We start from the raw sequence: 16,621 nt of genomic DNA, 5'->3' as shown, positions 1-16,621 counted from the left end.
GTGGTTTTACTTTTTTTGCTTTCCTCAACAAAAACTTAGATTTTAAGAAGGGTCCACACAAAGCAGTTCATACTAAGGTAACGGTTAGCATGTGTTGCATACAGCATAATCCCTACAGGAGAGTAGAACAAAGCTATGCTGTTTTTCAGTAATGCAAGTTTTAATACAGATGTCAGGGTAGGGCCCCACCATTAACACTAAAACATTTTTTAACTAAAATACATTGACCAATGCAAGAGCTTGTAACCAACAGAGTCCTTCATAAGCTGGGCCTTAAAACTAGTAAAACCTGTCTGGCAGAGAAAAGAGGAAGCTCAATACTCAGGATAACATATCTAGTTTCTCAAGGCTGTAGAGCATACACAAGATCTTTAGGGCTCAGTTTATGGGGTTGACCAGCCGCGTAGAGCAGGGGTTGGCAACATTTTTTGGCCGGAATGCCAAAAACACCTAAACCCTGACTGATGCCTTGACTCAGTGTGCAAGGGACCTGATCCTTGTTGCTGGTGGTAGCTGCACATGTGCCTCCAGGTGGATGGCGGGAAGGGGGCTGGGGTTGCATTGCCCCGGCCCTTTTCCTGCCCTGCAGCCTAGGCCAGCTGTGGCAAGCAGCTGGAAGGCTGCAAACAGTTGCACTGGGCTCTACAGTGCTGGCAATGGCTCTGTGGTGGCAGCAGATACATGTGTGCCTCCAGGCAGATGGCAGGGAGGGGCCTGGGGCAGTGCCTTTCCCCTGCCATCTACCTGTAGGCGCATGTACAGCTGCGCCACTGCCAAGCTCAGTCAAGGGCTCCAAAGCTCAGTGTAGCTGTCTGCAGCCTCCTGGCTGCCTGCCACAGCTGGCCCAGGCTCTGGGCAGGTGGAGCAGGTGGCCAGCAGGTTGCAAACAGCTACACTGGGCTCAGGAGCACTGGCACCAGTTCTGTGGCAGCATGCATGCCTCTGGGCAGATGGCAGGGGCGGGGCCTGGGGCAGGGTAACCTCAGCCCCTCTCCCATAGTCCACCCAGAGGCATGCGTGGAGCTGTGGCTGCCATGGAGTCCAGCTGCTGCTGGCCCAGGCTCTGGGCAACTGCTGCCTGATCTTGAGGCTGGGTTGCTTGCAGCCTCCCGGCCACCTGCTGCAAGAGCTCAGGCTTCGTTCGTGGCCGGTGGCAGCTGCCCAGAACCCAGGCTGGCTGTGGTGTGCCAAGTAAAATGACCTTGCATGACACACTCTGGCATGCATGGTGGGGGGTGTCAACCCCTGATCTAGAGCAAAAGAAAAGCAGAACTGATGTTTTTTTCAAGAGGTCATTCATGCTCCACCTTGTTCTAGTCATTGCTTCTCATAGCTTTTATTGTACAAATGTTGTCAGGTAGACTACACCAGTAAACTAGTCTCTAAAAGGAATCTCCTGTGTGCTTTTCAATCTGTGTTTTAAAGTGATGATTTTTTTAATAACTTGGAAGGAAGCACCGCATATCTTCTCTACAGTTTCATTAAATCCTAACTTTTTTTTATTCCCTAAAGAGAACCTACTGGAAAAATTTCATAGACTTCATAGACGTTATGGCTGGAAAATGAATTCTTATTTTTCTGCCTTAAGCTAGATGGCAAAATAATTTTGTTTTGGCCCTTGAATAATCTTCTGTGAACTTCTTGCATTTGTGAAGAATTAATTTAGCACAACTACCAGCTGCCAAAGACCTTGGAACCATTAAGATTTTCCTCTAAAAGAATTAGGTTAGAAACTGGTGTGTGCTGCTGATTTTTTTTCTCTTAATGTTTTATCCTCTTATAAAGTGCTTTTCATTATAACAAGGAAAAACAGGCCAAAGCTAAATACATTTCTGAATAATGGCATCTTTTATGTCGCCTTTGATCTGCTGTTGAAATAGCCAAGTCCTCCTATATCTAAAACTGCCCTGTAAGAAAAATAGGATGTGAACCTTCTTCTTGCATCTTATCTAATGTGTTTTAAAAGCATCAAAGGTAGGATTTGTACAGACCTCTATTACTGTTTTTTAATACTACAGGTTCAGGATTGGGCTCCATAATGAAAATAAAGAATATGTGGTCCTATGCCCAAGAAATTCACCTTTTAAATAGATTTTTAAAAATGTGGTAAAAACTAGAATATGTCAGTAATTAGGGTGTCCAGTATGTATTCTGTTAGTTTGTTTTATTTCAAAATTTTCCAAGCAGTTCCTAGTCAACAGTAGATAATTGTTTGTAGCTGAGAATAATAACACTGACTGGAGAAGGGTAGTTCTTGTCTTTTCCCTATCGTTTGTATTTAAATTACTTTAATGCTTTTAGTTTAGTACTTCTGCCCTGTGCAAGTCTGTTCATAGTGTCTGACAAAGTAGACCAGGGTTGCTCAACTTCTTGCTAATGGGCCAGATCTTCCCTGCAGAGCCATGTCATTTCAGCCCACAGGTCTCCCCAGAGGCTGTACATTTGGTGGGGGGGGAAGTGGTGCCTGTTACCACTGTCACTGCTTCCCTGCCATATTTCCATACCCTACAGGCCAGGTGGCATGGCCCTGAGCACAGGCCCCAGGGCCCCAGGTGCAATCTGGCACACAAGGCTGTCAGGGCTGGGGCCTGATCTGGCATGCAGGTCTGGGACCACATGCCAGACCAACCCTGTTTGCTGGATCAGGACACATGCCAGGTCAGGCCCATGGACCAGATCTGGCCCACAGATCAACTCCACCCCACTTACCTGGCCTGTGGGACCAAAAGGCCGGGTACCACTGAAATAGGCTATAGCCTACAAAAACTAAGGCCTTCTTGAATGAGATGCCACCCTGTCTGCCCTGCCTTCATTTCTGACTAGTGAAGTATTAGTTTTAGCTATTACTACTTTGTAGCCTGTATCCAAGAAAATTAATTCAACAATACATTGAATTGTCTTTTTTGAAAATGGAGTCTTTCAAAGATGATATATTTCTCTCATCTACAGTAAACTCAAATGCAGTATGCAAAATGCTGTCATACAATAGATGTTTCAAAATCCAAAATTTAAGAGCCGTTCATTTCTAGTGCACATTGGATAATCTATTCAAATGATGTAAAAACAAATCCTGCAGTACAGATAAATTATTGTTATACATACAATACTGATAATTGGAAGTTAGCATTGATCTTAGATTCATTTTAATAGGATTTCTGCCTTCAAACATTACTATGGCACAAATTTAATATGTAAGGAACTTCCAGAAAAGTGTGTGTGTGTGTGTATAATATAATTTACATTAAATGCTTATTGTAAAATCATATGTGTTTGTAGTGCTTCATAGAAAGCAAAAATAATGTATGTGAAATATAAATCCTTACGTATTTAGAGATTTATTTTTCTTCATTATTTTCTTTGTATCTACTTGTTCATTTGGAAACATTTGAACTATAATATGAAACTAGCTCAATTTTACTTTTAAAATATGATCATGAAAATAACAAATTAAGGCAATCAAAGTGTGGACTGATGGCATTCATTATCTTTAGTCTGTTTTAGCAAACTGGTGCAGTCTCATCCTTTTTCATACTTTGTACTAGTTAAGCCAGAATTGTTTATATAAAAAAGTACTATATTTAATCAAATATAAGATGACCCTGAATATAAAACTACTCCTCCAATAATTAAATTATACATGTGGAAGATTTATAAATTTTTTTTTTATAAAAATTCCAATCATCACCTAGATTGGAACTGCATGAGGGCTTGAACCCCCTTCAGGGTCAGCACTAAGGTGGGTTTGAGCCCTGGTGTAGTCCCAGATTCAGTTGATGATCAGCTGATTTTTCAACCAGCTTCCGGGACTTCAACAGTGTTAGTTCAGTGTTGGTGCAGTCCTGATCTAGCCAACAGATAGCTGATTTTTTAGCAAGTAGGGACCATGCCAGGGGCCAGTGGAAGCTACCAATGCTCTCCTCATCCTGCCATATGTTCAGTTTAAGGCATGACAGAAACCAGTAAAAAAAAATTGCACAGTATTTTGGGGGGCTGGTTTCCCTTTTTTTGCAAAGCCAGTAGTTTCCTTAATGTATGGCCAGGTTACTATTCAGGGCTTGGTTAACATGTCTTAAGTGTAACATGTGCCAGGGGTCTGAAATTCTAGAAGCTGTGTTCTGAAATAGTATTTGATCAAACTGGATTTCTGCTTCTTTTTAGATTGCTCTACCCCTCAGGAAAGATCAGATTGCTTGACGTTGGCAGCTGCTTTAATCCATTTCTAAAGTTTGAAGAATTTTTGACTGTTGGTATAGACATTGTCCCAGCTGTTGAGGTATGTAATATTTTTCTGAGTTTATCTTAAATTTTGATTGTTATGTATTTTACAGCTATTACATTTGGTAAAAATTCTGCATAGCTTAAGTTGTAGAAGGGGTTGTTTGTGATGAAAGTTAGAAGAATAAGATGGCTACCAGCAGGACCAAATTGAGGAAAATCCTAAGATAAATGTCTTTTTAAAACTGCTAGTGTATTGCAACCCCCTAGTGTGCTCCCTTAAAAGAAATGAGAGGAGAAAACTGGAAACCCTTGGCTGTCCTTTTTTTTTTTTTTTTTTTTTAAGATTATTAGGTTGGTGAGTCCAGGTGTCTAAATGGTAAGGTTAATTTATTTTAAGAAGGGTCATGTCTAGTCATGAATGGTGGGGGTTGCTCTTTGGAGGCTGTTTTACACTGACAACTTAAGAGCAGGAGAGAAAATGAACAGATGACTTCATCATTTTCTATAACAAGATGATGCATTAGAATGAGACATTTAGTTGGATTCAACAAATACTGCTCAACTTGCCACTTGATCTCCACATAGTTGCACTGCTTTCATTAACCTTGTGCAACATGTACTACCCATAGTTAAAACTGTTCATATTCAGTGTTTGGACAAGTTCTTAGATGCTTTAAACCTGCTGGAGTTGTGTGCTCTCTTTGGCTCACACATCTGGACACTTAACTTTGGGTGCTGACAGGTATGCAGGTCCATGCTCTAACGGCATGTCACTTAAAGCACTATATGTTAGAGCACCATCTCCCCCTTCTCCCCCCCCCCCAACAAACATTCACCTGTTGGGTTAGAGGGGTGGGGGAGGATTAAGCTCCACTTTGGAGCCTAGTCTGCCATAGCCCTGCCCCCTCATTTCAGTGCTGTCTGCAGGAAAGGAGGGGGAGCAAGCTGCAGGTTGGGATTTGTGCAGCCTGAGCTTGAGGGTTGTGGGTAGGGGCTATGAAGCAGGGTGGGGGGCTCCAATCCACCTGCCAGCTGTCCAGCTCAGGCTGGGCAAACCTCAGCCTACAGCTCACTCCCCCTCCCCCATCCCTTCCTGCAGACAGCACCAGGGGTGGGGCTGGGCTGGGCTGCGCTGCATCAACCCAACCCTGACTGCAGCACAAATTAATCCCAGGGAACAGAAGTTCCCTAACACACTCTGAAGTGGAGATCCTTCCTCTTACCCTTCATGTGATGTTGGTTAATTTATTTGTCACACAGTTGGCTACTTTTAAAGCACTCTGCAGCCATGCACATCACAGCACACCTGTAGGGCACTTTCGGAGGGCTAATCATATGTCAAATGTCACTTCTGTTAGCACCGTCTGTTAATTTTGATTAGTGCTCATTGACAGGGTAATAAGTGCTTTCAAAAGAAGAACTAAGGATAGAGTAGGAGGAAGATGAGAAGATTCAGAAAGGAATGGTATTTTTAAAGACTTTAACCACATCTACAGTGAAGAACAAGTTTTTTTTGTTGTTGTTCTGTTTTTTTTAGGTATGATTAGAAGCTAAAGATTACCAAAAAAACCCCTTTGACTGCCAAAACAAAAATGTAAAACCAGCCCTATAAAAACAGTCCATAATGTGAAAAAAAAGGGGAGGTTTTTTCCTCCCCTTTTTCCTATACATCCTTTGACATTCCTCAGTGTGAAAACCCTTTTTTTACAAGGAAGGATTCAGAAGTTTTCTGAGCTTCAGTGGCACACCAGGATGACAGACATAAAACAACCAGCCTGATAGTCTTAAAAACATAGCTAGAGAACGTTATTGCATTTTATCTGCAAGAAAGCTGTCTCTTTGGGATGTATTATGATGATAGTCTTTAATTGAGTTTTTAATGAGTAGGGTTTGAACGCAGGGTATCATAGAAGAGCTTTTCTCTAACGTGTTAAAGATGTTAGTATGAACAGTTTTTAAACAGTCTGACAAAACAGTTTGGTATGTCTTATCATAAGCCTACAAGCTTATGAATCTTATGCAGTCTTTCAGGGTAGTAAAAAACTGAATTTTTTCTTTTAAAAAAAGAAGGGAAGGGGAGGCATTTTCAAAGGGACATGTTCCCAGACTTTCTTTTTAACAATGCATACTTTATTTTTAATAATATTTTTGTCATAAAAAAACAAGGATCATTTTGAAATGAGTGAAGAAATATGGTTTCCTACCACATCATGGGTTACTGTGCCATAGTCTGAGATCTTGTCATGTGATGCTTTTGACTCATTTTCCCTAGTGTAAACTTTCTCGTATCATTAATTTTAGGCCATGGACAGATGTTGCATTTGTAACTCTACAAGCAGCCCTCCCACCCCCAGGATCCCTGTGCTACAGCATGCATGCTGACAGGCTCCCATTCTCCCCTTTTCCCCCCCTCACCCCTCCTGCCAGGGAGGATGGAGGAGCAGAGCCACAGGGCTGAGTAACTGTGTCACATCTTCTTTTGGAAAGCACACTGCTGCATGCGTTCAGTTATTTCATAGCGCTTTGGCCTGGAGGCTCAGAAGGGTCACATCACATCTATTCACACCTGTAATGGTACATTTTTTGTAGCACTTTGAAGTGCAGCAGCACTGCATATGTAACATCTGTCCATAACTAATTATTTACACAAGTGGAACTAAGTCACTAGTGTGACTATTGTAGCTGAAGGGTTTGTAGAATTTGCCAAGTGATGGGGTGGGGGATGTTCCTCTGTTTTCAGGCCTTTGGATGCTATTTCTCAGCAAAAAAATTTTTTGCCTGCATGTTTTTCCAAGTTCATGAAGTTCCAGGCTCTGAACCCTAGCTACTGAATTGTGACTTAATGACTTTGTTACCTGGTATTAAGATACATTAATCTTGTTAAATGAGAGAGTGAGGAGAACAGAGTAGATTTCCTCTTGACCTTGTGCTTTAGTTTCTCTGAAATGTGAGGATTGATAACCCTTGTAACACATCTTCCCAATGTGACTGTAGGTTATTAGTTTCCCAAGTGGAGGCTGATCAAGAAGAAAGCCAGATCAAGGGAGGGAGAAGTCTCTTCCTGTATATGGGGGGACAGTGTTGGTTAAATCTATCAAAATAACCTGGCATTTAAGAAAATAACATGTTGAAGAGACAAGTTATATTATCAGCAAATATAATACATCACTGAGATAGGGAAAGAGTTTAAGAATATTGAAGTGAAAAATGGAAACCTAAATTGGATGAAGGCTCAATGACAACAGCTTCCTTGGTTGTATGACTACTTCCTTAGTAAACTATTTGTGACCAGTCAGTAGGAGGCTCAAGCATCACTGAGTTCAGCAGTGGATAGGCTTTGTATGGGTTGTCTACACCTGAAGGAGCTTTTTGTCCTTACAATGTTGCATGGTGGCCAGGCAGTTATGACTTTTTATCAAGTGCAGTAATGTTAAGAACTCTGACTTACACATGCAATCTAGCAGGTAGCATAAGGAGAACTACGGTAGTTCTTGACTTAATTTTCAGTACCTAAAAAGTAGTTTATCAAACTAATTTTTTGAAAGTAGTGCATTTTGAAATTGTTTTAAATCCCTCATTTTTTCCTATATTCTGTTCATATTGAAGAGGTCTATCTCCTCACAATCATTAAATTAACCGGAGAAATATTGGCAAAGGTGACCTACATACAGTGCTTCTTTGGTGTGTGTATATATAGTTTTATTAGTTTTAGTAATGTTTAAATATTAAAACTGAAGTATGCACAATTGGCAGATAGAAACAGTGTTTTCAGAGTTGCCACGGTCCTTTTAAAATTCACCAATTACAGTAAGCAACATTTTGTTTTGGATTATCTCTTACTGGACCACCTTTAATTGGCAGGAGTGCTGAGAGGCACAAAAAGTCTTCGGTCAGACCTAACATCTTTCCCATTATAAAATTGGTCCAGTAAAAGATGCTATAAAACACAATATTTGGGGTGTGTTTTGCATTTTCCCTGAACTGTCCTGGATGCAACAAAACTACAAGGGATGTGAATATTTTTTTTAAAAAATTATCTGTTTTTAATCTCTTCGAATTATATCAGTTAACCATTTAACCCAGGGGTAGGCAAAGCCCATCATGTATGCCAGTATGTGGTAAGTGAAGGCATTTTGCTTGGGATGCATGCCTTGAGGAAGGGGCTGGGGCTGTGGTGCCACAAGGATTGGGCCCCTTGCATCTCCCCTTCCATCTGCCCTGGCACGCAGACAACTTACAGGTTGAGGTTGCAGGTGTTTCTGGTACTCTGCCCAAAAATGTTGCCAACCCCTGGTTTGACCAGTAAGTCAGCAGCTCAGACAGCTGCTACCGGGAGCCCTTCCTCAGGCCCTTTGGCCCTGTGGTGGTGGCAGGAGCAGTGGCAAGCCCTGCCAGACAACACAGCTCAGGTGAAGCCCATGTGCTGGGAGGGAGCAGCTAATTGTTTAATTGAGGAGTCATTAGGCTGCCCACTGTTTTCTTCTTTAACCTCAAAGACTATTGTCCCTTCCTTCTGCCTGCCTGCCCTGCCACCTTGTGGTTCCTCCTAGGGTACCATGTGGCTTCCCTCTTCCGCCCCTTCCCTGTAGGACTGGGTCCAGCCCCGCACTAAACAATAACCGGTAAGCTAACCAGTTATCATTGAGCTGATCAGTTAACCAATTAATTGTTTAACCTTTCATATCCCTAAAAACTACAGGACTACCACCAGGAACTGCAATATAACCACAATGGTCAATTCCCTATTTAAAACAAAAGAATAGGGAATGTGATACTACAGGGTCTTCATAAAGTCCTTGTGCGCTTTTAAACTTTAATTTGCTTTTAAATGTCGTTTCCAGATTATTTCCATCATACCTACAACGTAAGTTATTAAAGTTTAAAAGCGCACAAAGACTTTATGAAGATCCTGTATATGGACACTGCTGTGTGGCTACTGCTAATTTTAATTAAACTTCTGTAAACCTTTCAGTTGGTTTCTGACAACAGGATACCACATCTTACGCCAGTGTGAAGCAATTGAAAGATTTTTGGAGCACTGATTAAATCTTAATTCTTTGCACATTCTCTGAGAAGGAAATGGTTATATACATGCAAATGCTTTCTTTCTCCTTTCGACTGCTGAAAAGTCCCTTGCAAGGAATTTGTCAAAAAATACGCTACAGAAGGTTTTGTTATATTGTGAAAGATATCAGATTACACTCCACTTGTCCTACTTCTTCACAAAATAAGTTTCTATGTTTAATTACCAATTTGCAACTCAGACATTTATAATTGGCCAAAGCAAATTAATGAGACTGTTAAGGAATTGTGTTTTAAGGAGTATATTTTCTTGAAATAAGTCAACTAATGAATCTTTGTGAATATGAAGTGCCATTAAACTAAAACATATTGCACTGCATATTTTAACTTCTAAAATACTTTTATAGCATTTAATATTTTGACGGAAGTATGAATTGGATTCCCTGGTTTGTCATTTTCATGCTCTACCTCATGTATTGAATAATGCTTTGTAATAATAGGTTTATTCATATCCTTCAGTAATTTGGACCTAATGACTTTTGTGAATTTCATTAATTCTTTAACCAACTTCTGGAAAACTTTAGGCATCTTAAATTTAAAAGGTTTGAAAAATGTAAATAGTCTGGGTAGTAGCCCAGTGATTGTGTTAGTCTTGGCTGCTACCATGTTTTTTAAATGCATAACTACCAGTACATTGGAAGGAATATAGAAGAATTTTGCAGTTAGGTATAAAATGTTTGGCTTGAGCATTTGGAGAAATGTGGAAGACTGTTCAGTTTTCTTATTGGGTGACTATATTAACTAGTTTTTTTCCTACCAAATTAAAATAGTTTCTTGTCTCTTTAAATATGAGTTAACTCTGTTTTGCTAAAAATATTTAGTTCTGTGCCTCAGTTCACATTTTGAACATTTTCTTTGTAACTGAGAACTGGAAATACAAATACTTTTAAAAGCTGAAGTTCAGACTCTACAGCACAATTTGGTAGCATTAGGTATGCCCCACAATGGCTGATTATCAAGGTGTTTAGCTATTCATGATCATCTTGTGAGTTTACATGACATCTTTAGTAAAAGTATTTTTTTCCTTCTCACTAGAGTGTATACAAATGTGACTTCCTAAATCTTCAGATTCAGCAACCTCTCCAGTTGGCACAAGATGCTATAGATGCCTTTCTTAAACAGCTGAAAAATCCCATTGATTCTCTACCTGGAGAACTCTTCCATGTGGTGGTTTTCTCACTTCTCCTTTCATACTTTCCATCACCTTATCAACGATGGATATGCTGCAAGAAGGCCCATGAACTTCTGGTGCTGAATGGCTTGTTGCTTATTATCACTCCTGACTCCTCCCACCAGAATCGCCATGCTATGATGATGAAAAGCTGGAAAATTGCCATAGAATCACTGGGTTTTAAACGTCTCAAGTATTCAAAGTTTTCTCATATGCACCTAATGGCATTTAGGAAAACTTCCCTGCAAACAACAAGTGACTTAGTTAGCAGGAACTATCCAGGGATGCTGTATATTCCACAGGATTTCAACAGTGTAGAGGAGGAAGAATATTCTAACACTTCCTGTTATGTCCGATCAGACACAGAAGATGAACAAATAGCTTACGGTTTCATGGAGCTTCCTGAAGCCCCTTATGACTCAGACTCTGGAGAAAGCCAGGCTAGTTCTATCCCTTTCTATGAGCTAGAAGATCCTATATTACTTCTAAGTTAATATAACATCTGAAATGCCCTTTAAGTCAAAACTTTATCATTTAACTAATTTCGCTATACTAACATGGGCTCAGTACATAAAAATGGTTTGCATAGAGAAAATGCAACGGTTTACAGAGTTTGCTATTTTTTTCTATCTTGAATTTTAAAATTTATTCTTGTATAAAGGTGAAGAATACAAGTTTTATGCAAATGACTTGTCATAGCATAAATTCTTGTTACGTTCTTTAGGATTTATATCACCAAATTTTTCCAGAAAGGTACCATTCTTTTCTTCAGTGCTGTGAAGTGTGTGAATTCTATTTAATTTGCTAAATGTCTTGTTTCGCTATTTTAAATGCTTATTACAGTTGAAACTTAAGACACTGGAGTTGGTGGACTCAGTGTACGTAGGAAGGAAATAATTTGCACTTTGATAGTTAAATGTGCAGATAGTTTGGAGTAAGATGTTGGGTGAAATTTGTCCTTTTTTCTCTTTAACTGAACAAAGCATTTGCAGAAAGCTATTTCATTCCGGTTAAGCTTGGGCTGAAGAAACTAATACTTACACATCTGGCTTTACTTATGTTGCACTTCCTACAACAGTTTGAGGTAATGGCAAAATGCAGGGGGACATTTTCTTCTCGATATGCATTGTAATGTCTAATTGCATAAAGAGACGTTAGGCAGACATGCTGACTAGAAACTACCCCAACAGAAAACTATGGTAGATCTAGACAATCTTTTTATCACTTCATTTGGAAAGTTTAGGTAATTTTATGGTTTTGGTAGCACTAACATAGCAGTATTGCCCATATTGCATATTCCACTCCCCACCCCACCCCCTTGGAAATCATCTTTTGCATAATATTTTAGAGTAAAAAATTGAAGGTGAAAAAGATCAGTTGTATTATTTTTTTTACATCTTTTACAGATCTTATTTGCAGAATTCCCATATTGCAGTTATGACAGCTGGCTGACTTTTATAAATGGTGAGGCCTAATTCTACAGCTACCTAAGGAAATATGCACACTTATTTGAGTAGTCACTGTGACCACTCATTTGAGTTCCGTTATACATAGCCTTAAGTGTTTGCAAGATCGAGGCTTTATGTAGTGAATATAGCATTTTGTTAAAAAAATTTAATTAGAGTTGTCAAAAAGTTGCTTTCAAATTAAGCAGCTGAGAGAAAAATCTGCTCTGTAAACATGCTGAAATAATCTGTATAAATCCATAAGAAATACCTTGCAGACAAATAGTATTTAGAGGTGGAAACATGCTCGATTTATAAGTACTGGGGGGAGGGGTATTTTGTTTTGTTTTTCCCTTCAATTTTTTTGTTTTGCTTTTTTAACTTTCTTCCTCTTGGCAAAACTTAGACCTGGATGCCCAAAGTTTGGGTCTTCAGTATTTTGGGGTACCTAAAAAAGCGACACAAATTAGATGTCAAAATATGGATTTAATATCCTAAGAAAGAACACGCATTGAAAAATGTGGTCCAGAAGTCCTAGGTAGGAAAATACTAGTTTCCTAATGATTACAATAAAAACTTCATAGGTCATGTTATCGAACTGTAGTCTTGTATTCATCGGCCAGAAATTAGTGGGTAAACCTTTTCTAATATGGATTCTTCAAGTGGTTCTTTTAAGGACAATACTTAAGTTTCCACTGGAATTTCACAATTTGCTGTAGTTGTTTTTCTTTTTAAAGACTGTATATTCTAGATAGCTGATCCTATTTACACTAATATTTTCACAAACTATATTAAGTTTGTTTAACATAAGCTTGTTGTACCTTTTGCACATCACATAAGGAAAATCCCCTACTCAACCAAACTTGATTGCTCTTAAATGGGAGTGATAGGTAGTTGGAAACTAAAGAAAGTTATAATTAAAAATGGAAAAATGTTAAGACTAGATGTAAGCATTATGAATTAAAGCTCATGCTGTTTTAAGATATAAGAATTTAATAGGAAGCTACTGATTTAAATGAAATTAATGGTATATTTTCAAATTAAGTTACATTACATAAATTAAGTACAACTTAATGTTCACATCTAGTGCTTAAAATACACTTTCACTAAATTTAAGATGCCTAGCAGTCAAAATCCCTTTCTTCCCAGTTGAGCCCTGCTGGAGTCAGTGGTTATATTAAAGCTAAAATGTTGGTGCTATAAATTCTTAAGTGTTTACACAAATTACTGATTCTGCTCATGCTCAAGTGTTCATGGCATATTTCAATTGGTATTTTTAAAAAGCTATATAAAACGTATTTATTGTTTAGCATTAATGTATTGATATAAACCTGGACATGTGGTTTGATTCATTCGAAGAGTATAGCTAAAAATTCAGACCAAGACCACCTCAGTAGAAATAGCTTAATCTTTGAATGTAAGAATTCAGCCTGTCTGGCAGCTTGTGACAACGTTTTGTGGTTCAGGGACTTCAAATGATCATAAAAACTCTGTTCTTTTGCTGCCCAATCTAAGTATCTTAATTGCTTTCCGGATGTGGGCGAGTGTGTGTGCGCATGTGTTTTTGGGTGAAGAAAAGGGGCTTCCTGCTATTTCTTCAACCACCCATGATGGGAGAGAAATATCAGAAACTTCTAGACAAACAGCTTTGGTTCAGGAAGAATGTATATATTTTGAAACTCCTCAGAATCATGACTGGATGAAAGATGAGGAAGATGATCCCCATACTCTAGGTGTCAGGAAAACAGACATACCATAATGTTTTGTTTGCATTTTGTTGTCTTTATTTCACTCCTTTTTGTGAACAAAGCACATTTATTAAAAAATATTTTTAAAGCGTTTTGTGAATTGTGTTTCTTGGGGGATAATGAGGGTAAATATCAACATTTTATAAACCCAACAATTGTAGTAAAAATACAAAATTTAGTTCTCTATTTCATTTTTATAGAACTGTTGTTCTATCAAGAATCCTTTTCCATACCTCCAAAATAATCGAGCTGAGATCAACATAAAGCCCTTCCTTTTGTGTATCTGTCTATTTAGCATGTCTCCTCCCATGGTTGTTCCTTTTGCCACTGCAAGCTGGGATATGTTCTGCACCCTCCCCACTCTGGTGCCCTCCCTCTGAAGCACATTGGCTATACTTATACAGAAAACTGGGCTTTGAATTAACATCTTCCTTCTTCATACTTGGAATAGCTTTCATAACCCATTGGGAACATCCCATAAAGACTGATTACGTTTTCCTGTCAACTGCTCCAGAGGCTGAGACATTTTGCACTGGAATTCGTTGTGCAGAAGGTAAAGAACAAGAATGAAGCTTGTGGTAACTATGAGTCTTCACTTCTACTGGTAAGGTTCTCCTCTTTCAAACAGAAGCAGTTGTAATTCCCAGTCTCACACTACTAAAAGCTAAATCCAGAAAAGGATGTGGTAAATCCCGAATTGCAATCCAAAAGTGTAGATGGGGCAACTTCCTACACCAGTATGTATATTTGTTACAGTATAAAATGTTTACAACGTAACTTGCATGCTACAGCAATACAGCAGTGTTGCTACTAAGTTAAAGTTGCTGTGCCTTTTTTGCTCACTTTCTCACCAGAAAATTGTGCAAATTTAACAATTGTAATAGCTGACATAAGCTCCCAAATGGCCACTCCTCTTTTCCCTTTTAAAGTAATTTAAAATGTCTGTCTACAGTGAGAGTCCCTGCTTACCAGTTTTGTCATTCTGGAAGTACCTAAACTCACAAACTCACTCTGCTTGATAGAGGAGTTCTCAGAGTACCTCAAAAAAATGCTCCTGGAAAAAAGTACCCAAATCTGAACAAGGAGCAAGTGCTTTGTTTGGACGTGGGGTAGCCAAGTACTTACACCAGGGGCTGACAATTATTTTGAGTGGAGGGCCACTTACAAAGTTTTAGCAAGCTGTTGAAGGCTGCATGGGCAGCCTCTTGATAGGTGCCTCACCCCCTGGTTGCCATCTTGTGACCAGAAGTCCCACCACCTGATCTTAGCCACCTTTCAGCAAGGGGTTTTGCCATCTCAGAACCAGAAAAATACCAAATTATATTCTAAAAAGTGAACACCTACATAATTAATTTGATTTTACAAAATATTTTTGTCCTGATTTACATGCTTTTGTGTAGCGTACACAGAAGCAATTCCACAATTGCTTAAAATGAAGTCTTACTCTTGTATATTGTGGGGTGTGCATATAGGTTTGTGGGGGGGTATGGGGTGTGTGGGTGGATGGTGGCTGGGGTGCATGAGAGGGTGTAGGTGTCTACATAGATGGCAATGCTGTGGGGGGTACATGTGGATGCTGGGGTGTGCAAGTGGGATTCACCCTATGAACACACACATAGGGCAGGAAGACAGTGAAATGGCTGGGAGTGGAGTGGGGCAGGGCTGGGCTGCTCAGTTCTGAGGGCTCCCCCTGGGTCCTACTGCCCTTGTCTCCTGTTAGCTTTGACAGGTAGCCAGGAAAAAATAAATATTAATTTACTAATATGTTTAGGGGCCCCATGGGCTGGATCTGGCCTGCGGGCAGTATTTTACCTGCTCCTGGCTTAAAACAAGCCAGCTTCCCTACCCTTCTCACCCTTCACTAGCCAGCAGCCTACAGGCAAAACTGGGAGGTGGCTTTTGCTCATCCTGCTGAGGCTTGTTTAAGAGGAGAAAAGGTCCAGAATGAGGACAGATTCTGTAATCTAGTGACTTAGGTCATTGCTGAGAAAACAAAAACCAGGTCTCCCTCCTAGATGAATACAGTAGTCATTGGAAAAGGCTCCTGCTCCATCTTCTGTTCCTTTCTGCAAAGTAACAGTTTAAACTGAAATTTGCAGCAGTTGCAGTATCCCAGAATTATGGAAAATGAGGGTTGGGAGGAACCTCAGGAGTCCGTCTAGTCCACCATCTGCTCAAAGCAGGACCATCCCCAACCAAAGCTTTTGTCTACCCTGGGCTTAAAAAACCTCCAAGGATAGGTAACCTGTTCCAGTGCTTCCCCACCCTCCCAGTGAGAGAGTTTATCCTACTACCTCACCTCAACTTCCCTTGTTGCAACTTGAGACCACGGCTCCTTGTTCTGCCACTGCTGAGAAAAGTCCAGCTCCCTCCTTGCTGGAACCGCCCTGGCTGCTGTTCGACCCCCTTAGTCTTCTCTTGTCCCAGCTCAATAAGCCAGTTCCTTCGGCCTTTCCTCACAGGTCACGTTCCCCACCACCCTAACCCTTTTCATTTCCCTGCACTGGACTCCCCAGTGGGTCCGTATCTTTTCTGTAGTGACGCTCCCGATGTGACCTCACCAGCGTGGACCCGAGGAGCAGAATCGCTTCCCGTGACCTGGGGGCAACACTCCTACCCCTGCGGCCCAAGAAGGCTAAGGATGCCCTTATCCTTCTTGGCAACAAAGGCACATGGCCGGGCCATACCCTGCTTACTGTCCACTGTAACCCCTGTCCTTTCTGCAAAGCTGCTGCTCATCCCTCCAGCCTGGCTTTCGAGTTGGGCCTCCTCAGGCTGCAGAAAGCAGCGCAGGCAGGTTTCCAGGCCGGAGGGACCGAGCCCGTAAGAAAGGGGCAGGGCAGGTACACCCCCAAGGCAACATGCTAATAAGAAACGAATACTGAGGAGCTGCTCCGCTCCCCGCCCCGGGAGCAGGCCCGTCTCTTCCCCCTCCCGGCCGAGCGCCTGCGCTTGCG

At 40.5% G+C, this 16,621-nt stretch overlaps 1 protein-coding gene across 1 annotated transcript in view; it reads left to right on the top strand.

Annotated features, from left to right (window-relative positions):
- BMT2 (base methyltransferase of 25S rRNA 2 homolog) overlaps positions 1–12,755 on the top strand; it is a 66,830-nt gene extending 54,075 nt beyond the window's left edge. Inside the window, exons 4-5 of the mRNA XM_019543403.1 lie at positions 4,159–4,273; positions 10,336–12,755. Coding sequence (XP_019398948.1) covers positions 4,159–4,273; positions 10,336–10,965 — 745 coding nt within the window. The 3' untranslated portion in view covers positions 10,966–12,755. The remainder of the gene's footprint in view (positions 1–4,158; positions 4,274–10,335) is intronic.
- Positions 12,756–16,621: the final 3,866 nt, after the last annotated feature.

The sequence above is a fragment of the Crocodylus porosus genome, unplaced genomic scaffold (genome assembly GCF_001723895.1).
Source record: "Crocodylus porosus isolate Cpor-Errol unplaced genomic scaffold, CroPor_comp1, whole genome shotgun sequence".
NCBI classification, from domain to species: domain Eukaryota; kingdom Metazoa; phylum Chordata; order Crocodylia; family Crocodylidae; genus Crocodylus; species Crocodylus porosus.
The sequence above is the reverse complement of the archived record's forward strand: the minus strand, read 5'-3'. Positions and strand labels throughout refer to the sequence as shown.